Source organism: Urocitellus parryii, chromosome 4 (genome assembly GCF_045843805.1).
Source record: "Urocitellus parryii isolate mUroPar1 chromosome 4, mUroPar1.hap1, whole genome shotgun sequence".
Taxonomy (NCBI): domain Eukaryota; kingdom Metazoa; phylum Chordata; class Mammalia; order Rodentia; family Sciuridae; genus Urocitellus; species Urocitellus parryii.
The window spans coordinates 98,726,258-98,753,560 of NC_135534.1; the positions used below are offsets into that span (position 1 = coordinate 98,726,258).

Consider the following 27,303-nt stretch of genomic DNA (forward strand, 5'->3'; position numbering starts at 1 on the left):
AACATCATAAGTTGGACACCATCTATGTAAGCTTGCAAAGTGAATTTTTTTATAACTTCAAAAATCTAATTGTATGGTAAGGATGATGCTACTCGGTGCCTCAGAAGGACAAATTATGATTTGAAAAATGAAAGACAGGGACTGAGGACGTGGCTCAGTGATATAGTGCTTGCCTGAAAAGCATGAAGCCCTGGGTTAAATTCCCAGCACCAAAAAAAGAAAGAAAATAAAAATGAAAGACAGTTCTTTTATTCATCAGTTTGACAGTTTTCATTTCTGGTCTTACATGTAATTTCTTGTACTTGCAAATTTGTATTTTATATAGTTGTTACTCATGGATTTTTAAATTTAACATTCTTGGAGACATTTCTATGTATATGGACTTCTTAATATGTAAGTCATATAAAATAATATAGCCATATTCTAGGAAAATTAGATAGTATGGAAATGATTACAGTGTTTCATAGATGAAGAATTTGGCATGTATTATAAATAACTCCATTTCACTTATCTGTTTTTTTTTTCTGATTAGAAAAATAATACGTGTTTGTTGAAGAAGAAGTTTAGGCAGGAAAATAGAAGAACATAACTTAAGTTGGGAACTTTCTGTACACCGTTGGGGAAATCCCAAGATACAGATTTTTTTTAAATTGATAAAATTAGTTCATTTTATTTTCATAGACCTATTACATTCCTTGAGGATGAGAAACACATCTCATTCATTTTTATATCCCAGGCATCATTCCTAGCATATAACAATTGTTTGGTAAATGTGACTTGTAGGCTCTCTGAAATAGTAAAAAAAAAAAAAAAAAAAAATACTAAACTTGGAGTTAGAAGACTTGGAGGGGTTTTTACCTTTAATTTATTATAGCTCTAGGAACCTGGAAGATTATATGACTATTTCCCCTTTTTGGTGCTGGGAATTGAACCCCATATGAATGTGAATATGTGACACCTTTTAAATTTCAGTTTCATGAGCTCAGGGATATACTACTACTTCTATTTACTTTACAGCATTGGAAAACAAATGTGATAGAATACCTTAAGTGTCTTGTAAAATTAAAAAGTGCTATCCGGTTGTGAAAGTCACCATCATTTTTTTTTATATTTCTGAGAAGTTCTAACTGAAGAACTCTATCGAGAGTATGGCAGATTCCTAGCTGTTCACCAAAAAGTCTACTTTTTCTTCTTTCTGGGAATACAACTAGACTGTTTGTGTTCCTCTCTTGCATTTAGGTGCAGTCATGTGACTGAGTTCTAACTTTTGGAATGAGCAGAAATAATATGCACTGCTTCGAGGCCTCATTCATAAAAACCTGCTATGAGAGTCCTTTCTGAGCTTTCTTCCTCTTTTTGGCTGCAGTAGAGACAACCTTCAAAGTAACGTTAGAAAAACACCTTAATTATAGAAACGCCACTTTGAATCTCATGTCTGCTAACTAACTTTACCCATCCAATTCTTCTACATGAACAAGAAATAAACTTCTGATGTACATGAATCATAATACATTTGGGGTCTTCTTGTTAAAGCAGATGGACTATCCCTATTATAAGAGCATGCCAGTATTTGCTCCACTTTTTCTTTAGAGAAGCAGCATCTTCTCAACAAACAGCCTTACAAAAAAGAAGTAACATCAAAGAAATAATTATAAAGATTTGTAGATATATGTGTTCTGTGACCCAAGATGAAATTGAAGACAGAATTATCATGTGAGAATTTTCTGTTCAGAAAAGTTAAAAATGAGGCTTATAATTAAAGTTTCATTGGACAATTTATATAGCTTTTTAATCTTATTTGTTTATTTTTTTACTTTTTTATTGTTGAGGCCAAGATTCCAAAAGAATATAAAAGAGGAAATATCTGGATAATATCTTCCTTTTTTGGTATTTTAAAACTTTTCCTTTAACATTAAATATGATACGCAAAGTGTATACAATATTTTCTAATGATAGTAATCATGTAATTTGAAAGAAACATGATTCCTTCTCTCCAACTCTATTAAGTTGTTGTAACCCATTTCTTAATAAAAGCTTTTTGTTGAGGAGTAGGTGCTGGTATCTAGACACACTCCAGAAATTGTAGGGCAAGACATTTTCTTCAAAATATGCCTATCTGTGAAATTCCATGTACCTTCCTAAGGAATACTGAGGAAATTCAAGTACACACCTACCCAACATATGGCAACTTTTACCCAAAGTTAGCCAAAGTAACTGATAATACTGGATTTTTTCATATTCTTCATTGGGGGGAAAGGGTCTCTTTAAATGTCTTTAGGTTTGATGTGGCCCAGTAGTATCTTTAATCGCAAGTACAATTTTAATCAGTCTACTTATCTAGCAATTAAAGTTTAATACATTCAGCTTTCAAGTATTTTGATTACAATAATAAAACACCACTAAACAAAATGAAAATAGCTTTCACAGAACTCACGTACTTTACTTCCTAGAAAAGGAGCTACTAACCTTTTTCTTCTGAGGCAGTAATTTAATTTTACACATTATGTTTAGTAATCTGATTTCCCCTGAGGAGCTTGGTGGTTCTGTGGGTTACAATTAATTCAAATAAGAAAGAAGCTATGCATAGCAAGTTAGAAATAGAGGAAGGAAGAAATAAACTATAAACTTTAGGGGATAATAGCAAAGGACAGCCCAGACATAAGAAGAGAAGAAAAAAATCTTATGAACAGGATACCATGCCTAGTCCTATTCTCTGGCATACTTTTTTTTTAGGTATAGATGGACACAACTCAATGGCTTTATTTTTTATGTGGTGCTGAGGATCGAACCCGGGTCCCACCCATGCTAGGCCAGCGCTCTACCGCTGAGCCACAATCCCATCCCCTTGCTTACCTTCTTAATAGTGATGAATTATTAGGGGCCATAAATAGTCGATATTAAAATTTACCTTGAAGCATCATAAGGTTAAGAATAGGGTTTTTTTTATAGGTTTAGAACAGTTTTTTATAGAATGTGAAGTACATTTTAAAGTTTCTTCAAAACTTATTAGAATTAAATTGAGGTACCAATTAACTGAAAATTTTATTTAAATCATATTGCCTTAATTTCAACCAAATATCTACAATTTTTTTGATTCTTCTTAGTTGCATGAAAAAAGTGTGTGATTGTTGATTTCTGCCTGCCCAGTCATTTCACCTTCAAATTAATTTAATTGCAAGTACAATTTTAATCAGTCTACTTATCTAGCAATTAAAGTTTAATACATTCAGCTTTCATGTATTTTGATTACAATAATAAAACACCAAATTCTTAACCTTGGGATTGTTTGAGTTCCTATTTAGTTATGACAGAATGAGGCCGGATTTCTAGAAATCAAATTCCTTTTAGAAAGTTAAAATGTAGTGTTTACTCATATTTGAGATTTTTTCATTTTTATTTTTAAAATGAAATTTAATCCAATTGATATTTTTTCATGTAGATGAATTTCAATTCTTTATATTCAGCATTTTCTATCCCCAGAAAAATATGTCTGTTATTTGGAACCTATCACCTACTCTTCTGGAGATATAGTATTTCAATTCAACTGAAACTGACTTCTAAACTGCTTTTTGTTTGGCAGATTATTACTTTTTTTCCCCCCAGAATGTTTACTGTCCTTTATTTTTTTTTCCTTCATAACAGCAAATTTTGGGTCCTACATTTATTATTTTTTAAACATCTTTATTAAGATATAATTTGCAACCATATAATTTTTTTATTAAATCATTTATTCTAATTTGTTATACACAATGGCAGAATGCAATTCATTTCATATTACACAATAGAGCACGGTTTTTCAGGTCACTGATGGTACACAAAGTATTTTCACACCATTCGAGTCTTCATACATGTCTAACTCATTCCACCATCATTCCTACCCTCTTGCCCTTGCCCTTTCCTTTCCCCTCCCTCCCCTTTGCCCTAAAGTTCCTACATTCCTTCCATGCTCCCTCCACCCCCCTTAGCCATTATGAGTCAGCATCCTCATATCAAAGAAAACATTGGGCCTTTGGGGGGATTGGCTTGCTTCACTTAGCATTATATTCTCCAACTCTGTTCATTTACCTGCAAATGTCATGATTTTATTCTCTTAATGCTCAGTAATGTTCCATTATGTATATATACCAAAGTTTCCCTATCCATTCAGACAGATTATTATTTTGTAGGTATTTTACAGTGAGATAATTGAAACTTATAAGACTTTATTCAGTTTATAGATGATGTAAAAAATTATAGTTGTATTGAAGTGAAATGTTTTATTTTAAAAATATTTTTATTAGTTGTTGATGAACCTTTAGTTTACTTATTTATTTATATGTGGTGCTGAGAAATGAACCCAGTGCCTCATACATGCTAGGCAAGTGTTCTAACACTGAGCCACAACCCCAGCCCCAAATGTTTTATTAAAGTAACTTTGCAGAGTTGTTCTTCATAGCATGCTAAAGACACTGCCAGACAAAATCTACTGCAGTGCCTTACACGTGGTAAGAGTTTTTAAAATATTTGTTAAATAAATGAATTAATGCATTGAATTTAAACTAGCTATCATGGTCATAGTAACTTACAGGCAAAGTCAGATGTCATTTATTAGATGAATTCTTAACAGAAAATGTTAACTGTTACATATTGATTGTATTTATATCTGGGACACAGGTGGCGATAAAAATAATAGACAAGTCTCAGCTGGATGCAGTGAACCTTGAGAAAATCTACCGAGAAGTACAAATAATGAAAATGTTAGACCACCCTCACATCATCAAACTTTATCAGGTATGGTTTAGCCTTATATTTCTTCATGCTTGCCATTTTCAGATCTCTGTTTTGCATCATGCTTTTTCCTTTTATGTTAGTTTTTTTAATCTATAAAAGAATAATTAACATGTTTTTACTAAACCAAACACATCTATTTTTCTGTATTATCCTTAAATAAAAATCTGGAAATCAGAAGCTAACTGGTGATTTTAAATTGTCTCTCAATTGCTGGTTATTTATTTTGCAACTGTGCATTTATGATACCCTGCCTGAACTTTCTGGGTTTTGTTAGTGGTGCCAGAAATGAGGATATGGCACTTGTGCTTATTTTAAAAACATATTGTTTATGTTTCATGAAATACAAAATTATTTAGTGGCATACTTTGTAATACCTAAAGCCAAATCTTTTTTTTTTAATTTTTATTTGTTCTTTTTAGTTATACATAACATTAGAATGTATTTTGACATGTTATACATACATGGAGTATAACTTCCCATTCTTGTGATTGTACATGATGTGGAGTTACACTGGTCATGTATTCATATATGAACATAGAAAGTTATGTCCACTTCATTCTACTGTTTTCCTATCCCCCTCTCCTCTCCCTTCCCTTAATTCCCCTTTGTCCAATTCACTGAACTTCTATTTTTCCCTCCTCCACCCTTGATTGTGTGTTACCACCAAATTGTTTTTTTGAGGGGGTTGATTTTACCACATAAAGTAAATAAAACCATTCTTTTTTTAAATAAAAGATTTTTTTTTAAAGAGAGAGTGAGAGAGGAGAGAGAGAGAGAGAGAGAATTTTTAATATTTATTTTTTAGTTCTCGGCGGACACAACATCTTTGTTTGTATGTGGTGCTGAGGATGGAACCCGGGCCGCACTCATGCCAGGCGAGCGCGCTACTGCTTGAGCCACATCCCCAGCCCAAAAGATTTTTTTAAAAAATCAACTTTATTAAGATTAAAGTTTTGTAAACTGTACCTCTTTTAAGTCACAGTTTTAAAAGAAACCTTTTCTCAGGTTTTTAAAGAATATTTCATGTTTAATAATAGTAATATAAAACATTTCTAATATTTCTATTCACTAGTTAAGTAGGCATTTTTAATCAGAACACTTCTAAAACTGAAAAGTTCCAGCATTCTGACTTGTGACTTTCATCTTCAAAGTATGATGTTTATACCCATGGCATTCTGGAGTTGGCTTATACTGGCCTGTGATATTGATTATTACATTTTTAGAAGTTTGCTGATAAACATCACATTAACATATACCTCATAAATTAGTCACAGCCCTTACTTTTATCAGAAATCCAGTTCAGTTTCACACTACTGTGCTCTCAAATGGGTTAGTAAAAGTGTCCTTGGGAATATAAGAAGTTCTTCTAATACTAATATTTTATTTCTTCTTATACTTGGAAGTGTGAGAAGTATAAGAAGAAAATATTAGAACTTCTGTTAGGTTTATTGTGTCCTCCTCTGTGCATTTCATAGTGTACATGGTATATTTATACAATGGGACATGTATATAATTTGTATATCTGTGTATGTGTACATAAATATATGCATATACATGTAGATATAACCTGCATATATATTTGACTAACATTTATTGGTAGACATTTGCAATAAAAAATATTGGAGACCATTGGCTTATGAGATAGCATCCAAGAATGAAAGATTGTAGTGTGCTGTTCAAACCAATTCCTAACATTCTAAAACTACAGAAGCCTTTTAGGTAAAATTTATATCAATGTTTTTCTTTCTTTAAACTTTTTTTTTAATTCCAAAAAAAAATACTTCTGGGAAAATAATCATATTCTAGGAAATCTCTTGTAAACTGAAGAGTATCATTATTATGATTCACATGATAATCCGATCTTTATTTTTTTAAAGAGTATTTAAAAAAATTTTTTTTAATTATAGATGGACACAATACCTTATTTTATTTATTTATCTTTATGTGGTGCTGAGAATCAAACCCAGAGCCTCACACATGTTCGGCAAGCACTCTGCGACTGAGCTACAACCCAAGCCCAATCCTATCTTTATTTATATTAAGTAATTGATTAAAATAGAGTTATTATTTGATTAGCTTAAGCCCAAATTATAGGTAGCTGTTAGTTTTTTGGACTGATGGAGAATAGTTCTAATCTTATATTTTAAAACAAAATTAGTTTTTAGCCTTTCAGTAGATAACAATTAAAATTGGGTTATAGAAAAGCAAATCAATCATCTTGAATCTAAAAATTAGTTTCCTTTCTAAATAGATATATATTCAGTATAGTTTGAAAAGTCAGATTGATGACAACATACTTTGTGAACCTTGAAAAATTAAATAAAAGTATGTATTGTGGCTCAGTGGTAGAGCACTTGTCTCACATGCATGAGGCACTGGATTCATTCCTCAGCACCACATAAAAAAATAAATAATGGTATTGTGTTCATCTACAACTAAAAAAAAAAGTATTTAGCAATAGAGCTATGAAGAAGAAGCTATCAAACAGTGTTTTACAATTGTAGTACTTTGTAACAATATTAAGTACAGAAGGAAGAATACTATGTTGTACCAGATTAGCTAGGCTGCAGGCCAGATAAATGAATTTCTTCTATTTTATTTTTCTTTTCTTAAAATCAAGGGTACCACAAAAACTTAGGGCTCAAAAACTCTGTGAGGTGGTGTTGAAGTTGATCTTCAAAACTTCCATTACCTATGTTAGTACTTCTCCAGTTTTCATGTGCATACAAATCACTTCACAATTTTATTAAATTGTCATCCAGTAGGTCCAAGGTGAAGCCCTCGATTCTGCATTTCTAACAGGCACCTGGGTAATGTTGCTACTACTAGTCCTTGGACACATTTAGAAAAAGGATCTAGGCTTTTCATTAAAATATTAGCATACAGATATTGCCTTGTACACTTCTCTGAACTTTTCGTAACTGATTTTTTATTAATACTTTAAATTTAGGTAACCCCATAGAATGTCCTTCCTGTGAGACTAATATGAAATTATGTATCAATAGGTAATGGAGACCAAGAGTATGTTGTACCTTGTGACAGAATATGCCAAAAATGGAGAAATTTTTGGTAAGTTTTTTGCCTTAATTTTTTTTTTAATTTGAAAAGGTCACTAATCTACATGGATGGGTTATTTCTTATTCAATTTTCAGCTTATTTAAGAGTTGGGGGCTGAGGTTGTGGCTCAGTGTTAGAGCATAAGTGAAGCACTGGGTTCAAGCCTTAGCACCACATAAAAATAAAATAAAGATATTGTGTCCATCTATAACTTAACATATATATTTGGGGGGGTTAATATGCTTAATTCTCTTATAGTGTTAAAGAGACTGGATCATCAAAAATAAGGAGAAACTTTCAGTCATGTTGCAACGGAGGTTTTCTTTACTTTTATATTCTTTTTTACCTTTCTTTCCATGGGAAAGATTGGACAAAGAATTATTGAGTCATGTTATGGTTTAGGTATTGGGGATATAATGTTGATTTAATCCCTGTCCTTGTGTCACTATAGCTACCAGACCTCAGGGCAAGTCCCTAACCTCCTCTGGGATTTGATTCCTTTATCTTTAATAAGAACAGTATTCAATTAGTTGGTCTCTGTGATCCATTCTACCCTTAAAAATTGAAAGTATTCTATTCTAGCTATCATCTAAAATATCTATTTATTTTTACTTTATGTAACCACAATATTCTGGTGTCTAAATAATTAGTTCAAAAAAAAATTTTTTAAACAGCTTTATTGTGGAATAATTTACATACAATAAATTATACATACTTAAATTAATATGTACAATTTGAAAAGTTTTGATATCCATACACATGTCTGTGAAACCATCACCACATGAATATATCCATCACTTTCAAGTTTTTTTGTACTTACAATCAACTACTTTCTGTTTCTGTTCTATAGATTTGTTTGTGGCTTCTGGAATTTTATATAAATTTGTGATATGTACTGCTTTTTAGTCTGTCTTCTTTTCCTTGGTATAATTGTTTTAAATTCATCCATTTTGTTGTGTATATCAACATAAAATTTATTTTTCTTCCAAGTAGTCATTTATTATATTAATATACCCCAGTTTGCTTATTCATCCATCTGTTGACACTTGGGTTGGATTCAGTTTGGGGCTATTAGGAGTAAGTTACTATGAGCATTCATAAACAAGTCTTTGATTTACACAGTCCATCTTCAAGAAATATTTACCACATCAAATACAGTATAAAAACCTAAAAATAATATACTTCTATTTTGCCCCACCCGGCCTTTATGTTCTTTAGATATTCATGACAGTAGAGTGTATTTTGACATATTATACATATATGAACTATAACTTATTCTAATTAGAATCCCAGTCTTCTGCTTGTATCTGTTGTAGGGTTTCACTGTGGTGTATTCAAATATGATCATAGGAAAGTTATGTCCGATTCATTCTGTCTTTCCTATTCCTATATCTGCACCCTTCCCTTCATTCCCCTTTGTCTAGTCTACTGAACTTCTCCTCCCATCCCCATTGTGTTATTAGCATTTGCATATCAGAGAGAACATTCGGCCTTTAGTTTTTTGGAGTTGGCACGTTATATTCTTGTTATAATATTTTATTTATGTCTGTTATGCCAAACAATATAGTTTTGTTAGTTTTCCTTTAGCAGGTATCTTTTATAAAAACTTCAATGTTTTTTGTAAACCCCTACATATTTACCTGTGTAGTAACCATTGCCACATTATGTGTATGTATAATTGTATGTATTATGTACATGTATATGATTTATGTGTATGTATGTATTATGTGTATTATGTATGTATTATGTGTATTATGTATGTATTATGTGTATGTATTATGTACATGTATAATTTGATCCTCCTTTGTGTGGATTCATACTTTCATATAGGGTTAGTTTTCTTTTGCTTAATGATTTACTTTAATATTTCCTATAGCATAGGTGATGAAATCTTTTCAGCTTTTATATGCTAAAATAGTCTTTATCTTGTCTTTGTTTTTTGTTGTTGTTGCATTGCTAGAGATTGAACCCAGGGCTTCATAGAGGGTAGCCAAGTGTTTTCTCATGAGCTATGCCCCATCCCTGTCTTTGTTTATGAAAGATATTTCCACTAGGTATAGAATTCAAGATTGACTGTTTTGGTTTTCTTGTCTTTTCTTTTTTAGCATTTTAAATATCTGTTTTACTGTCTTTTCATTAGCATTGTTACTGATAATAAATCTGCTATTGTTCTAAATCCTTTCTATATAATATGGCTTTTCCCCCCCTGTGTCTACTTTTAAGATCTCCCATTTTTACTGGTTATCACATAACAATTTGATTATGATATGCCTTTGTGTGGTTTTCATTATGCTTTTCTTTCTTTTTTTTTTTTTTTTTTTTTTTTTGGTGTTCACAGATCTTCTTGGACCTGTGAACAACAGCTAAAAAATGTCTAAATGCCTAAATTGAATTCATTCTGTTGTTTTCCTAACTAATTTTTCTGTCCCATTTCTCTTCTTTCCTCTCCGTCAGAGATTCTAGTCAAACATTTATTAGGTTGTTTGAAATAGACTCACAGCTCACTTGATACTCTTTTTCCGTTAAAAAAAAAAAAAATTTTTTTTTTTTTTTTTTTTTTTTTGCTCTTTCATTTTAGGTAGCTGCTGTTTCCTATGTCTTCAAGTTCACTGATCTTCTGCAGTGTCTAATCTGCCGTTTTCCCCATCCAGTATATTTTTCATCTCAGATGTTGTATAAGTTTAGAAGGAACTTGAAACTTTTTTACAACTTCCATGTATTTACTTAGCTTTTTGAACATCTTGAATACAGTATAATAATTTTCAGTATCCATGTGTGCTAATTCCAGTATCACTTGTCAGTTCTAGATCAGGACTGGTTGATGTTTCTCCTCAGATATGTTCATGTTTTCCTGCTTCTTTACATACAAGAATGGAGGGATGAGGATTGGGGGAGTGGGTTGCAATATTAAATATAGTGATCAAGGCACACCTCACTAACATTTGAATAAAGATTTAAAAAGCACAGTTCTGTAGCTAGGGGGAGAGGGGGGATTATCCAGAGATAGAAAAGAGTAATTCAAAGGCTCTGAGGCAACAGTTGCTTGGTGTGTTCAAGAGATAGCAGGGAGGCTAGTAGGGCTGGAGAGAAGCAAAAGGAAAGAGCAAGAGTGAGCAAGACTAGTAGAAGATGATGTTAGAAAGTAGATCTGAGGCAGGAGTGGGGCAGATTTGGGCCTTTATAAGCCATTTTAAGGACTTTGACTTTTACCTTGCATAAAATTAGGGAACCATTCTCAGCAGGGTTTCAGCAGAGAAGTGAACTGAATCTAATCTAGCATTTTAAAAGTATCACTGGGACACACACTGCTGTGTTGAGAACAGACTATAATGGGAAGGGATAGAAACAGGAAGATCGGGTCAGAGGCTATTGTAGTAGATGATGATAGTTCAGACCAGGTTTGAAGCAGGGTAGTAAGTCACAAGTTGTTGAACTCAGACTATATTTTGAAAGAAAAAATCAGTAAGATGTTTCGACAGATAAAGACCACTTAAGTAGTGAGTAGTGAATATAATTATGGAAGAAGACAAAGCCTCATGTCTGAGGCACTCAAACATTAAAAGGTTGGGAAAAGAGAAGAAACCAGCAAACGGGCCAGACAAGGAAAAAAAGAGAATGTGGTATCCTGGAAACCAAGTGAACTAAGTAATCTCAGGAGGCTGGAGTGAACATTTGTGTCAGTGAGGCTGATAGGTCAAGAATAGTGGGAAAATGACAGTTTACCTTTATATTTAGCAGTTGGTAAGAGCAGTTTTGGTGGAGCAACTGGGTCAAAAGCTTGATTAAAGGGATTTAAAGAAAATGGGAAAAGAACAATGAAGAGATCAAAATAGATGACTCTTCAGAGGAATTCTGCTGCAAAAAGGGAAAAAAGAAATGGGGAAATGGTTGATAAGGACAGTGAGGCGGGGAATGTAGCCCAATGGTAGAGAGGGCTTGCCTGGCGTAGGTGAGGCCCTGGGTTCAATTCTTAGTGCTCATGCACTCACATGCACAAAGTGTGTGTGTGTGTGTGTGTGTGTGTGTGTTTGATTTTTTTTATCCAAAATAAGTTGAGAAGGACAGTAAGATCAAGCAAAAGAGGTTGTTGGGTTTTTTGCATTTTTTGTTGTTTGGTTGGTTGGTTTTTGCACCAGGGATTGAACCCAGGGACACTTAACCACTGAGCCACTGAGCCATATCCCTAGACCTTTCAATTTTTTGAGACAGTGTCTTGCTAAGTTGCCTAGGGCCTCACTAAGTTGCTGAGACTGGCTTTGAACTTGCAACCCTCATGCCTCAGCCTCCTGAGCCATTGAGATTACAGACATGTACCACCATGCCCAGCAAGAGAAAGATTTTTAAGCCTTTACCTATGGGGATATTTTTAAAACTTTAAGCTGTAGTTTCATTAAACTAGACATGGCTGTTACATGGTAGGTGTCCTTTTTATAAAAATGGATTGTCTCAGTTCTATGCTTGCTAAGAACTTATCCAAACTCCTGAAACAGATTTGTGTCACATTATTTTATATAAATTGAGGCATAATTTGGAGATTTTAAATATATAAAATTTATTTTTAAATGTCTAAAGTAAATGTTTAATCCAAGTTCTGAGAAAAAAAATCTGAAGAAGATAGGAAAGTTGGACAGTGAATACTAGTTATTTTCCTGGTATAGTTATTTCTTGAGCACTGAGGATAATGAGTAATAAAATTTAATTTTAAAAGATGATGAAGACTTAGGGCTGGAGCTGTGACTTAGTAGTAGTGCACTTGCCTGACATATGAGGCTCTGGGTTTGATTCTCAGCACCACATATAGTAATAAAACAATGGTCTATCAACAACTTAAAAAAATATTTTTAAAAATGATGATGAAAACTTTGGATAATCTTCACTATTTTAGAATTAAAGACTCTGAAGAGAATTTAGAGATCATTTAGTCCAATTGATTTTTTATTTTGACTTTGTCATATAGCTTATAGCCCAACCACTCTATTGTCTTTTCTAACAAAAACTATTTCTGTACTTTTCCTTACTTGGCTTCATCTTGTACTTGTACAAAATCATCTAAAAACTGGGAACCTTGGTGTTAGTATTGATTTCTTCTCCCTCATCCCTCTTCAGATAGTTTTAAATCCTGCCCCTACAGCTTCCTAAGTATCTCTTTAAGAAGTCCCCATCTCTTCATACCCACTGCTAATTCCTCAGGTAGGATCCTCATTCTTCCTTATCTATGTTATGCGGCCTCCTCCTAATTGTTATAATTCACACTGGCTCCAGAATTATCTTTTTAAAACACAAAAACAGTCATGTTAGTTATCTTTATTTTCTGAGTTTTTATAATAATCATTAATTTAAAAAAATTAAAAACAAGGTAATGGCATGAGAATGGTTTTTAGTAAAAGAGTTGAAATTTCATGTGGCTCCTGAAGATATAGTCCACGCAACATTAATCAAGTAGTGAAAAATATACATATATAAGATTTTAAGTGACCTAAGCCAGAAATGTTTTAAGTCAACTGGAGACCTAAATGAGAAATACCCACACAAACAGTATTAAATTGTTTATTTAGGACTATGGATTAAGATTTATCTTTAGTTTTATAACTTTGGAATCACTTTTTTTGGTACCAGGAATTGAACTCAGGAAAACTTGACCACTAAGCCACATCCTCAACCCTATTTTGTATTTTATTTAGAGACAGGAACTCTGAGTTGCTTAGTGTTCCTCTTTGCTGAGGCTGGCTTTTAACTCACAATCCTCCTGTCTCAGCCTTGGAATCACTCTTTGCTAGTATTTCTTTCAGTGCCTACTCTGTGCTAGAAGGGTATTGTGTTCCTTTTTTTATTTTTCGTTTCCTTTCATACTTAGTTGGCCAGCAGATCATACCCTGTGTTCTTGCAGAATTACTTGAAATTAAATCCTTCTGTCACTGCAGTCATCACCCTGATCTAGACTTTCATCACCTCTACCCTCAGTTAGTGAAGATCTCTTTTTTACCATAGCTTATTTCTTCCCTAGTCAAGTACATTTCAGTACAATTCCTGTTTAATCTTCCAAATATATTATTTTTATTTTATCACAATTGTGTTAAATGACTTTCACTTACTACCCTATTGCTTACTGGATAAAATCCAAAATAGGGTAGCTCCACTAAGACCATGGATGTGTCCAACTATTCCTTGCATAGATCTATTGATGATCCTTAGGAGTGGACAACCAAATTAGAGTATAATATTCACCTCAATTAATAAATCATCCTTTTTGTTGTTATTGTTGTGTGTTTGTTTGGTACTAGGGATTGAACCCAAGGGTGTTTTACCAATGAGCTATATCTCCAGCCTTTTTTAATTTTTATTTTGAGACAGGATCTTGCTAAGTTGCTGAAGCTGGCCTTGAACTTGCAATTATCCTGCCTCAGCCTCCTGAGGCTCGAATTATAGGCATGTGCCACCATCCAGGTTCAGGTTTTTTTTCCCCTCCTTCACTCCTTCTTTACTTCCCTCTCTCCCTGTCTCCCTTCCTATCTTTTTATCGTCTAAGTTTTTATTTTTTGCAAAACATATACTTGTGCTAGTAAACTTAAAGGAGTCAAATAATTCTGCAAGATCTGTTACAGAAAATACCAGTCGTCCATCTTCCCTACTCCTTCAGAAGCAACCACTTTCACTTCTTGTAGTTGATCAGTTTGAATTTACCTCCATTTGCCAAATATGCTTATATTTCCACTTCTGGACTTTTCTTCTCTTTTAGGCACAATCTTTTGGTTACCTTTTGAATTCTTCCCCCTACTCTCATATGTTAGGACCAATTAGGAAAGCCCTTGAGTGTTAGGATAAGGTTAAGATTGTTAGAATGGCCATCCTTAAACCAAAAGATGATGATGTATCAAAGACCATTTTTAGAAAGGTAAATCCAGCAGTGATATATAGTCTGAAGGCAGAGGAAAGAAGCCATCTCTATTTTAGTTATTTAGATGTAAGAGGTTGAATGTCTGTATTAAGATGTTAATTGTCAGGCTAGGGCTATAATTCAGTGGTAGAGCATATGCTTACCATGTGCTCGAACCCAAGAAAAATAAAATAAAAACAGATGTTCATAAAAACGATTTGTACAAGAGTGTTCGTGGCAGCTTTTTAACATTTGCCTAAAGCAGGAGCAACCCAAATGTCCATCAGTAGGAGAAGGTATCCAAAACAATTTGTGGGTAGAAATACAATGGAAAATGACTCAACAGGAAAAAGGATCGAGCTCCTTACACATGCAACAACATGGATAAATCTTACAGACATTGTGCTGAGCAAAAGATAGTGAACACAAAGAATATAAACTATATGGTTCTGTTTATGTAAAGTTTTAGAACAGGCAATACTAATGGATGGTAATAGAAGTTGGAAAGTGATTACTTCTAAGGAGAGAGGAAAATTGAATTGAAAGGACCAAGAGGGAAGTATCCTGGATAATGGAAGTATTTTTATTTTGAATGATAGTCACACAGAGTATAAATTATTATGTCTAAATAACCACCCAATGCTTTGTATTTTATTGTATGTAAATTATACATCTACATAGATACATTCTTTTCTCTCTCAAAAAGAAGAGTTTAGAATAAAGGTATAGATTTGAGAATTATCTCTATAGAAGTGATAAAGGAAACTTTAACAATGAAATCTCAGAATGAAGAAAGCTAAGAAGTGAGTTTTAATTATACCTTCATATAGAAGGCAAGTGGAAAAGAGGAATTGATGAGGTTGAAGAGTGTCTTGGAAATAGTTTCTGTCCTGAGTAGTCAAAGTAGGAAAGAGCTTGGAGTGGAGTAAGGGTATTTGATCATCAAGAAATCACCAATTGGCGAGACGAAGTAGTGCATGCCTGTAATCCCAGCAGCTTGGGAGACGGAGGCAGGAGGATCACAGGTTCAAAGCCAGCCTGAACAATTTATTGAGGCACTTAGCAACTCAACAAGACCCTGTCTCTACATAAAATATAAAAAAGGGCTGGAGATTGGCTCAGTAATTAAGTACCCCTGGGTTTAATCCCTGGTACAAAAAGAAAAGGAAAAAAAAAAAAGAAATTACCAATTACTTTAAAGAAAAATATCTCTGAATAAATTTAAGAGGTTAAGGATACGTGGGTGGTTAAGAAAGGGAGAAAGGTATTATGAAACTATTTTGAGGTTTTCAAGGTGAAAGGAAGGAGAGAAAGAATGAACTGAGGGATGGTTAGGGTCTGTATAATACATTATTTTGTCATGATTTTCCTTGTGATTTTGGTGTTTGAAGAAACTAGAAAAGAAAAAAATAAAAGCAGAAAGAAGAAGCAGTTGATGAAATAAGTTCCCACAGTAAATGAGATGATGGACAAGAGCACAGGGAGTGGTCAGTTCAGAAGAGAGGAAGTGTCCTCCCCTGAGAGGTGTGCATAGGTGTAGAGATCATGCCAAGGATGTGGTACAGAGGAGCTCTGTGGTAGAAGAAAAGGAAGATGAGTGTGTTCATAGAGGATAGATTTAATCCATTCTGAAGTGTAGCAGATGAGACATCAAGGAAAGTATAGTATAACAGAAACAGTGGGAAAAGGTTTTTAACAGCAGTACTCCTGTGACAGTCAAGCCATGAATAAAAGGATCAATAATTAGTAATATCGGAGTTTGTGGTCAGCTCACAGCCAGCTGTGCTTCTCAACCTAAGAGGAGAAAAAGTAGACAATATGAATGTCCAAGATTGGGGATTAGAATGGTAAAAGATCAAATGCATGTTAAAGGTTGCGTCCGAAAGGTTATTGTTGAAAAGGCAAACTGAGAAATCAATGGAGAGTTCTGGAGAGAACTAAGTAAAGCAACAAAATAGTCTTATGATATGAGAAAGTAGACAGTAAAAAGACCGAAGGTTATGAAATGGATGAAGACTTTAGGGGGAAAAGCATATTTATATTTAAAAATTAAAAACCATAGCCTTGAGCTTGTACATAATTTCTCAGCTTCTTGCTACTTTTAAGCTCTCTTCTACTCCTGGCATGATTGCCTGCTAATTCAGGGAAAGCCTTAGGTCTGCATGCTCCTCCTCCTCTTCTTTGCATAGAGAGAGGTTTCCTGTGCCATCTGGTTTTCTTGCTCCATCTGACTAGGTTAACGCCAAAAGAGCAATTATGGTAGCATGCTGGGAGTGCATCTACAGTGCATGATTCATGCGTTGTGAAGCCGTGGTGCTTATGCTTTATTTTTGCTTGATTAATTATATTGCATCTCATTCCACAAAGAGCAAAAGTATTTTAAAAAGAGAATAATTCCAAAATAATTCTAAAATATAAATAACAAGAGAGCTGAACCAGAAAATACATATAAGAGTAGAAAACAATTGTTGGGGGAATAAAAGGAATACAAATATGCAGGCAGTTTGGGCCTAAGAGCTTCACATTTGGCTGTGATCTTCAGGCTGTCAAAGTGAAAAGAATATATAATCATGTACAGAATTTTATTGAAGAGAAAGAAGGGTACTTATTCCTGAAAGAAAGCAAGACTTCATTAATAAATTCTAGAATAAATTTTCCCTTTGGGGTTTTTTATAGAAGGTACTAAGTAATCTTTTTAAAACAAAAATCTGATCCTATTAAAACTTTTCAGGGCCTTCTATTGCTTGGGAATAAAGTCCAGGGTATTTAACAGAGCCATCAAGAATTATTACATTATAGTCACCCTGTCCTTAAAAACAATAACAGTGAAGGTTATGTCTTGAATACTTGATGGGTATTATTAATATCTTCATTTTGGGGTTGAGAATATATAGCTCAGTGGTTGAGTATTTGTCTAGCATGAGGGAGGCTCTGGACTTGATCCCCAGCAAACCCCCCCCCCCCATATATATTCATTCTTGTACACACAGGAAAAACTGAGAAGCAGAAAGTTTAAACAGTTTGCCCAGAGTCACAAAGCAAGTAAGCAATTAAGTAACATTACTCAAATGAAGCTGTTGTCTGATTTTGTACCCAGAGTTGATAACCACCTCTGATGTACTAACTAGTTATATGGTCTCTCAAACTTCTTCAAATTTAACAAACCACTTCTAGCTCAGTGACTTTACTCTTTTCTGTTTCTTCTGCCAAAAGGATCCTCTGCCCACCCTTCATTTCCTTTAGTGTAACATTTAATTGAATTGAATCTTGATGGCTATTTTATAGTTTTATCATAAAAGCTAGAAGCTAGGAAAACATTTAATGGTTTTGTCCACTATAGTGAATATAACAATTCCTCTTGATGTAATATGTAGCTTTAGCCCTTAATTCCCTTCTCTTTTATAATGGAAGTAGGAAGTATTTGGGTTTCTTCATTCAATACTTTGGAAACTGCCCAGTGGACTTCTTACCAGATCTAATGACTGTCTCTTAACAAAACGTATAACAAAGCTGATCTCCATATTGGTTTGAGCTGATCTCAAAGTAGAACATAATTTCTGATGCAGAAATGCTTGAGGGCTGGGGTTGTGGCTCAGTGCCAGAGTGCTTGCCTAGCACGGGTGAGGCACTGGGTTCAAGCCTCAGTACCACATAACAAATAAAATAAAGGCATTCTGTCCATCTACAACTACAAAAAATAAAATTAAATTAAAAAAAATCTGTGCTCACCTGGTGTGGTGGTGCACACCTGTAATCCCAGCAGCTTGGGAGGCTTAGACAGGAGGATCTCAAATTCAAAGCCAGCCTCAGCAAAAGTGAGGTGCTAAGCAACTCAATGAGACTATAAATAAATAAAATATAAAATAGGGCTCAGTGGTTGAGTGCCCGTGGGTTCAATCCCAGAACCAAAAAAAAAAAAAAAAAAATCTGTGCCCTAGAAAGCCCTTTGCTCCTATAGATTCACATCCTACTTTTTTAAAAGTTCCAGCTGAAGTTCTATCTTCTCAATAAAGCCTTTCCCAATTAATTTTGTCGATGTTGATTTCCTCTTATGAGAGCATTCTATGTAGTTCTCTTTCCTGAACAACTCATTTTGAAAGTTTTATCTACATACCCTTTTTTTGTGTGCTCACGCGTGCATGCATGTGTGTGTATGTGGGGGGGAGGGTACAGCAGACTGAACCCAGAGATGCTTCACCACCAAGTTCCATCCCTACCCCTTTTTATTTTTTATTTTGAGACAGGGTCTCACTAAATTGCTCAGACTGGCCTCAAATTTGTGGCCCTCCTGCCACAGCCTCCTGTTTCACCAGAATTACTAGCATTCCACATACTACCTTTTATTGTTGTTTAAAAAGTCTTCATGCCTATCTTTTATCTCTAACAGACTGTAAGCTTCTGGTGAGGACTTAGCACAATATAAAGCATTTAATAAATGCCTGCTGAATGAATGGTATAAGAGTCCTCTTTGACCTTATAGATCTTATTTACTCAGTGAAGCCAACAGAAGAACACTGCCAGGTCAAGTAGTCTGATACTTCTTTGTTCAGTTTTTGAAAGGAGTGTTTACTCTTTAGGAGATAAACATGAATGAGGAAATACAAACTAAATCAAGGGAGAAAATTGGCTTCCTCTAGTATACTAAGCAGTTTTTGAGTACTTACCACCCTACAGTTTCTTTCTTCCACTTCCACACCTCCCTTAAAATAACCTTTTCAGAATATCATGGTAAATAAGAGCATGTACATTTAATCTGGGTAACCTTTGTTTTCCAATTCTTATATAACAGTTGGTGCTCATTCCCTTATAAATATTATTTTTCTTGTCTGGCAGCATAGACTATATAATGGCAAATGAATTTGCTAAAAAAGAGCCTTGGGTTATTTATTAAAAAGTTTTGACTTTTAACTTTTTCCTTTGGAATCCTAGGTGTGGTTAATTAAAGTTATCCAAGAGTTCTGTATTCTTTATAACTACTTTTCATACTTGTCCATGTGGTCACATGCAGTAGATGGTGCAAAATCATAGGGTGGTCACCTCCTCAGACAATTTGGGCACTGTTCAAACAATTAAACCGGCAGTCAGCAGATTCCGGCCTGGTAATTAAATTACCCAAGGTCTTTGTTTTCAGGTTTGTGCTCCTTGATATGCTGTGTCTTTCCAGGCTGAGCATGTGCCTGAGGTTTATTGATTCATTTCCTGTCTTTCCCTTTCAATGGTAACATATTAGGATGCCAGCTGTGATAATTGAAAAAGGGCTTTGTTTAGTCAAAATTCCTTTAGACACTTGGTTACTGAGAGAACCTAAGGGACAATTTTTATGGCTGTTGGTTACTATCTTAACAGCCTGAAGGTAATATTAGGAAAGTAGTTTATTTGCTTTCTACTATGAGTTTAAAAAAAATGTAACTCACTTTACTTAACCAATAGGACTCTAAGTTTTAATTCTCTTTTTTTTTTTTTTTTTTAGCTTATTATTAACTAGGGTCCTAATCCCAGATTTCTCACTTCTCCGGTATTTTTCCACCATTGCTTTAGTTCAGAATTTCATCATTTCTCACTTTAATTATTTCGACAGTTTAGGGCCCCTCTGTCACTAGACTAGTTCCTCTTCTAAACTATTTTACGTGTTACTATCAAAATGATCCCTCTGTAATACAGATAATCATTTTTATCATTTTTCTGCTTAAAGTATTTCTTTAATTCCCCCTTGCCTTCTGTATAAAATCAAAAGTTAGTATGAAATTATATAATGATTATATCCAATCACATCCTAAGACATGTTATATGGTTTTACTGACTGAACATAACTGCTCTGCAGATGTATAGGCAAACACTTTCACACATCTGAAGATGGTAGATGTCAGTGTAGAAAGATATTAAATTGGTGTGTACTTCGAAAGGGTATGCAAATGTTGAATTCATGCAGATAAAATTAGACTGTCCTTGGATGTAATATTTAGGATCTTTCCCTTTGAGTTTTTATTAGATGTGTGTGATGAAGTTATCTTTGAAGATATCAGGTCTAATTGGATTATGTGTAAATCTTTTTAGTTAACTTTTAGAGAAACTAGTAACTACATGAAAGCGCCAGCATGATTCATGATTCAAGAAGTTGTTATTGCTCTCTCTTGCCTTTGTTTAAATTGGGTCAGACATTAAAAGAAAAGTCAGGAGTAAGGTCTGTGTGCTAGTTCTAGTTATGACATTAACTTCTAACATAACCTCCTTCGACAAGTCACATATCATTTCTAAACCTCAATGTCTGTCTTCCTCAGCATATCAAAGAGCAGATCAGAGCTGTGTGAGTGTAGGAAGTGCTACATGCTCAACACCATGACTAGTGCTGGGTATTTAAAAGAAAATGGTGAGTGACTTCACCATTGTATTGGAGGAGTTCATAGTTTTCTACATTTATAAAGTTGAGTTTCTGAACATACATTTGATGAATGGTAGGGATTTGCCAGAGTTTATTAAATAAATTGTCTCTAAACTTCATAGGTTTGGAAATAGAAGCATAACAGACCTTAATTGAGTCGACAGGTTTCTGAAAAGCAGTCCTGTTTTCCTATTAACATCTATTTTAAATTTCAGCTATCTCCTGCTGATTATTGGCTGCCTGCCTTTAGTTATGGTTCAAAGCTGACATTCTGTACTGTGAGCAATGAGTATTCCTGTGTCTGGCAGCTGTAGCTTGGTTACAGTGAAGGGAGAGAGAGAAACATCAGCTGTCCTGATCTTGGCTATAACCATATCCACTCAAATTCTGTTAATGTGAGAACTTTGGCCGTCTGTTTTGAGTTGTTCACTAATTTTCTGTTTTGGGGGAAGGGTTATTTGTTTGTTTTATTTTATTTTTAGGATCAATTTTTATTAAGCTAATTATTTTATTAGGAATCTCAGTAAGATTGAATTGATTCAGAGAAAACTAATTCTTTGTGGAAAAGGGAGAACCAGAGATAGGTTTCATCTGTGAATTAAGGTGGTATGAAAGATAGATTTTCTACTTGGGATAAAACAGGAAAACCATAATCTGCATATAGATCATTTTTTCTTCCCATTTGGGTAAATACCCTTTTTGCTTTCAGAAAAAGGTCTCTGAGTAAGACCTTTGAAGACCTTTCTACTTGGAATCTCTGTTCTTGTCAAGCTCATAAAGTGCCTCTAGGCAGAAAACCAGGAGATCCTAGGCCTCATCTAATTTTTTTCTCCTCTTTCAGTAATCATAGTCTTAGGTTATCTGTTGTCTAGTGGCTGAAAACAGTTGTGTGATGGATAGACACACACACACACACACCACACATATGGCAGTTTGCTAATTATTCTAAGTGAAGGAAAAATCTAGTTCATGTTACTACATCTTTAAAATTTTATTCTGATTGTGTTTTAACTTTGTTTCTTTGAGGATTTTTTTTCATTTGTTGAACTCATTTTCTGTCTTAAATGGAATTTACATTCCTCCAGAGTTTGCTTATTCTGATTTGTATATGCATCTTTATCATTGAAACTCCTCATTGTACTCTTTCCTAACTCTGTTTATGCAGCCTTCCTGGGAGAAGAGCCAAGACCTGCCATTGGGGTTTTTACCCCAAGGATTTTTCAGTGAGAGTAGAGGAGTGAGTAGCAAGTGTTTCTGGGCTAGATATCCTAATAACTGATCTGCTGAGAATCAGTGCTTCCCTTTCCATCCAGGTGGCCCAGGACACTTCCCTTTGTTTCTAAGATCTAATACACATTACTCTCTTCTGGGATCAGATCCTGTCACTGCCCAGGATGGGTTGTGCAGGGTATAAACCCAAAGTGATTAGACTTGGCTACACCCCAATCAAATAGTGCTATTTCAATTAATAATGCTATTGGTTGTCTCTGACCCTTTCTTATTCCTATATACACCTTTGGACAGGGAACACTGATCGTTCTATTGGTGTTTTTTTGTGTCTGCATTACCTCTTAAGATCCATGTTGATTTTAGCCTATGATTCCATTTCTAGCTCATCAGTCCTTTTGTTCTTGTGTGATCACTAATTAATTAATTAATACAGTTTTCTGTCATTAAATATCAGAGGTTTTAAAATATAGATTTGCTATTGGCAAACTAAATATTAAATAGTATAACGTTTTCTCTTTGCTTCTTTATCCCATTGTAAGCCATTTATTTGACCTTTCATTTAAGAAATAATTATTCAGTTTCTTCTCTCACATTTGGAGAGGAGAGTATTGCCTAAAGAAGAATTAAAAACACTAACAATCCTGCTTTATTACACTTTGTGATGATTCCTATTGGAAAGTACAAGAAGGGTACTTTAGAAAACCCAGAAAGAGGGACTGAGTTGTGGCTCAGTGATAGAGTGCTTGCCTTGCACATGTGAGGTACTGAGTTCAATCCTCTCCGCACCACATAAAAATAAATAAAGGTATTGTTCCCATCTACTACTAAAAAAAGTATTTAAAAGAAAAACCAGAAAGAGATAGACAGTTATTAACAAGCAGAGATAATATTTGCAAGGTGCAGAGTTACAGATTCAGTGGCAATGTAGCATCTGATAAAGGTCACCAGTGAACCAGCTACCAATCTGCCTGCTTCTTTTTTGTCTTCCCTGCAGCAACTTGAAACTCAGCAAATTCTCATATTCATTCTCTCTCTCTCTCTCTCTCTCTCTCTCTCTCTCTCTCTCTCTTTCTCTCTCTCTCTCTCTCTCTCTTTGGAAATTCTCTTCTGTGACAGGTTTCTTTTCCTGATTTTAAGACCACTGTTTCATTTGCCTGTCCCCAAGAGGAGGAATTTTGTACATTCCCTCTCTGTGAACTCTTTTATTAGTTGCCTAGTCTTGCAGATTTTTTCATTGAAATATTTATCATTTGTTTTCATGTACTTTGTATTTCCACCGCCTTAACCATAATTTAGTCCCTTACTAATACAATTCCAGTTTATGATTAGAATATCAGAATCTAATCTACAGTATTTCCTTTATCAATTTTTTTTGGGGGGGGTACTGGAGATTGTACACAGGAGTGTTCTACCACTTAGCTACCTCCTCAGCCCTTTTCATTTTTTAAATTTTAAGATAGTCTCATTAAATTGGCTAGGCTGTCCTTGAACTTGCAGTCCTCTTTGATTCCCAAATAGCTCAGATTACAGGTGTACACCACCAGGTTCAGCCTCTTATGAGTCTATTTCATGTGTAGTTATCAGTTTAATCTAGAATACCACTTGTCTTGTTGCTTCTGTTTTAAAAAAAAAGTTCCATAATTCCTCCTCATCTACCAACTTCTTTGTTTGATAGTTAAGGTCCTTTGTTTTATAGACTTAGTCTCTTTTTCTAATTTTACTTCCATTAAATTCCTTATATATACAATATGAGAGGCAGTATACTTTGTAGTCACAGACTTAGATTCTTATTTCAGCTCAGCCATAGCTTAACTCTGTGTGTGTGTGTGTGTGTGTGTGTGGTTTTTAGTGTTACTTTTGCTTTAATGCTGCCTCTGTACATATTTTAACTTTGCCCAAAGATTTCTCTGTCCATAGTGAATGTAACCTAACAATGTGTAAACAGACTGTAATCTACTCTTCTAAAGGAGTAACTGAGTCTCAGTCATTCACAATAGCCAGCTGTGGAAACCATTGTTTCCAAAACAGGCCTGTTTTACCTACTGCATAACATGTCAATCACTGAAACCAAGAGTTTTGCATAAGAAAAAAAGGCTGCCAAACAGGAGACAGGGGACCCAAAATTCAAATTCGCCTCCCCAAGGATAGAGTGTAGGAGTTATTTGTGAAATAAAAAAGCAGGATAGTCTAAGGCATGGGAAAAGGTGATTGGAGGCTGGAGAAAGTGAACTAATCCGTGTAATCAAACTCCATGGCTCTTCATAGGATGCATGTTCAGAAGATGATGCCTTAGGGTGATCTGAGGATAGAGTTTTGGCCTTTGGTGTCAAAAGAACACCCACTGAACACTTGAGCAGACCCAAGTGAAGAATTGGGGGTTTCATCTGGATTGAGTTACACAAAAGTGATCTTCGAGTTCCTGGAAAACAGTTCCAAGTTCCTGGCAACCATTATCATCATAACCCATACATCAAAGGTGTTATCTATGGCAAAGCTACTGGGAGCATACTGCTTAACTACATGACCCCTAAAATTGTTGATAAAAGCAAGTAACTGAAAACAAGGGAAGCTAGAGAGTTTATTCAGTTTCTCACCTCCGTTTTACCGTGTTCAAATGAGATAGACTTGAGCTGTAATCATTCAGGCTGTCTCTATACCTCACCTCCATATTCTGTATGTTACTTCCTTTCCTCTGGTTATAAATATAACCTGCCCATGTGGTGAAGCAAGAGAATTCTGAACCATTTTGGATCCAAACTGCTACTCAATTCTAGAATTGCAAATAAAGCCAGTTAAGATCTGCAAAACTAGATTTGTTGTTAATTTTGTCTTTTAACAATAAGTAAGTTACTTTGGAAGCTGTTTAACTTTTTTGAATCTCAGATTCTCATTTGTAACATGATTGGTGTATAAAATAATAAGGTTAACTAAAATTTCTAATACCATAGTACCTGGTACTTAATAAATGTTAATCTCCTTCGGATGGCCCATGTTTTTCAATATCTATGCCCTTACCCTTCTGAACTGTTTTTCACTCCCACCACTTCTGACATTAAATATGTGGGTTTTTTCCCCTATACCAGTTCTCCAACACCACTTGGTAATCCTACAATTCAATTCAATTCTCATACCACCCAGAGTTAACACTAGACTCTACAAGTTTAAAGGCTCAGCCCCTCAAAACTCTCCTTTCTTCATATTAGGAGGTTACCCGAAAATCTGTCAGTATTTCACATAGGTCCTCCTCGGGTTCTATAATTTGCTACAATGACTCAGAGAATTTAGGAAAACAGTTTACTCATATTTGACAATTTGTTATAAAGCAACTCAGGAAGCCAAATGGAAGAGACATGTAGGGCTAGGCATGGAGCTTCCATGTCTTCTCTGGGCATATCACCCTTCCAACACCTCAATGTGTTCACCAACCTGGAACCTCCCCAAACCCTACCATTTGGGGATTTTATGGAAGTTGCATTATTGATTAAATCATTGATCCTTGGTTATTATCTTCAACCTCTTTTCCTCCTCGGGGCCCAGAGTTCCATCCTCTTAATCACAGTTGGTTCCTATAGCAGCCAGCCCATCCTGAAGTTATCTAGGAACTCACCCAGAGCCTCACCTCATCAGCATAAACTCCAGTATAGTTGAAAGGGGCTTGTCACAAATACTAAAAAATGTTCCTATCACTTGGGAATTCCAGGGGATTTAGCAACTCTATATCTGGAACTGGAAACAAAGATCAAATAGTACATATTTCTTATTATCACAATTCCAGAATTCCCTTGCCCCTATTTTCACTAAGCAAAAATCCTAATTTTTCATAGCTTAGTTCAGATTTCACTTCATTTTTGAAGCCTTCTCTCATCCATCCTCTAGTGACATGAGGTCTTCCCTCATTCATTTTCTCCTATTTTTGTCAGTTGTAAAGTACTATTCTTGGTTTATGTATTTTTCTCCTATTCCACTGTGATTTTTCTCCAGGGTAAGATCTGTCTTACTCATTTTCTGTATCTTCAATACATAATAGGTACTCAGTAACTAAAAGAATGAGTAGAATTTGTTTTGCTTTGAAAGTATATGTGAATGTACTCCAGTCAGAATGGCAGCTATTAAGAATACAAACCTTGTAAAGCTGCTAATGGAACCACCATTTGACCTAGCTATACCTGTCCTCCGTCTATACCCAAAAGACTTAAAAACAGTAATCTACAGGGGAAAAGCCACATCAATGTTTATATCACCACAATTTACAATAACTAAACTGTGGAATCAACTAGATGCCCTTCAGTAAATGAATGAATAAAGAAAACATGGTATATATACACAATGGAATATTACTCAGCAATAAAAGAGAATAAAATCGTGGCGTTTGCAGGTAAATGATGGAGTTGGAGAATATAATGCTAAGTGAAGTTAGCCAATCCCAAAAAACCAGATGCCAAATGTTTTCTCTGATATAAGGAGGCTGAACCATAGTGGGATTGGGAGGGAGAGCATGGGAGAATTAGATGAACTCTGCATATGGCAAAGGGGTGAGAAGGGAAGGGAACAGGCATGGGGTAAAAAAGATGGTGGAATAAGATGGATATCATTACCCTAAGTACATGTATAAAGACACAAATGGTGTGAAAATATTTATATACAACCAGAGATATAAAAAATGTGCTCTATGTGTGTAATATGAATTGTAATACATTCTGCAATCATATATAACAAATTAGAATTAAAAGCTTTTTTATTGGTTGTTCAAAACATTACAAAGCTCTTGACATATCATATTTCATACTTTAGATTCAAGTGGGTTATGAACTCCCATTTTTACCCCAAATACAGATTGCAGAATCACATTGGTTACACATCCACATTTTTACATAATGCCATATTAGTAACTATTGTATTCTGCTACCTTTCCTATCCTCTACTATCCCCCCTCCCCTCCGCTCCCATCTTCTCTCTCTACCCCATCTACTGTAATTCATTTCTCTCCCTTGAT

The 27,303-nt window shown here is 34.7% G+C and overlaps 1 protein-coding gene across 3 annotated transcripts in view; it reads left to right on the forward strand.

The window, feature by feature from the left end:
- The window catches only part of Sik2 (salt inducible kinase 2), a 117,523-nt gene that overhangs the window by 7,574 nt on the left and 82,646 nt on the right, over window positions 1-27,303 (forward strand). For all 3 annotated transcript variants that reach the window (XM_026392509.2, XM_077796902.1, XM_026392508.2), the window contains exons 2-3: window positions 4,654-4,770; window positions 7,776-7,839. In XM_026392509.2, the coding sequence (XP_026248294.1) occupies window positions 4,654-4,770; window positions 7,776-7,839 (181 nt within the window). The remainder of the gene's footprint in view (window positions 1-4,653; window positions 4,771-7,775; window positions 7,840-27,303) is intronic.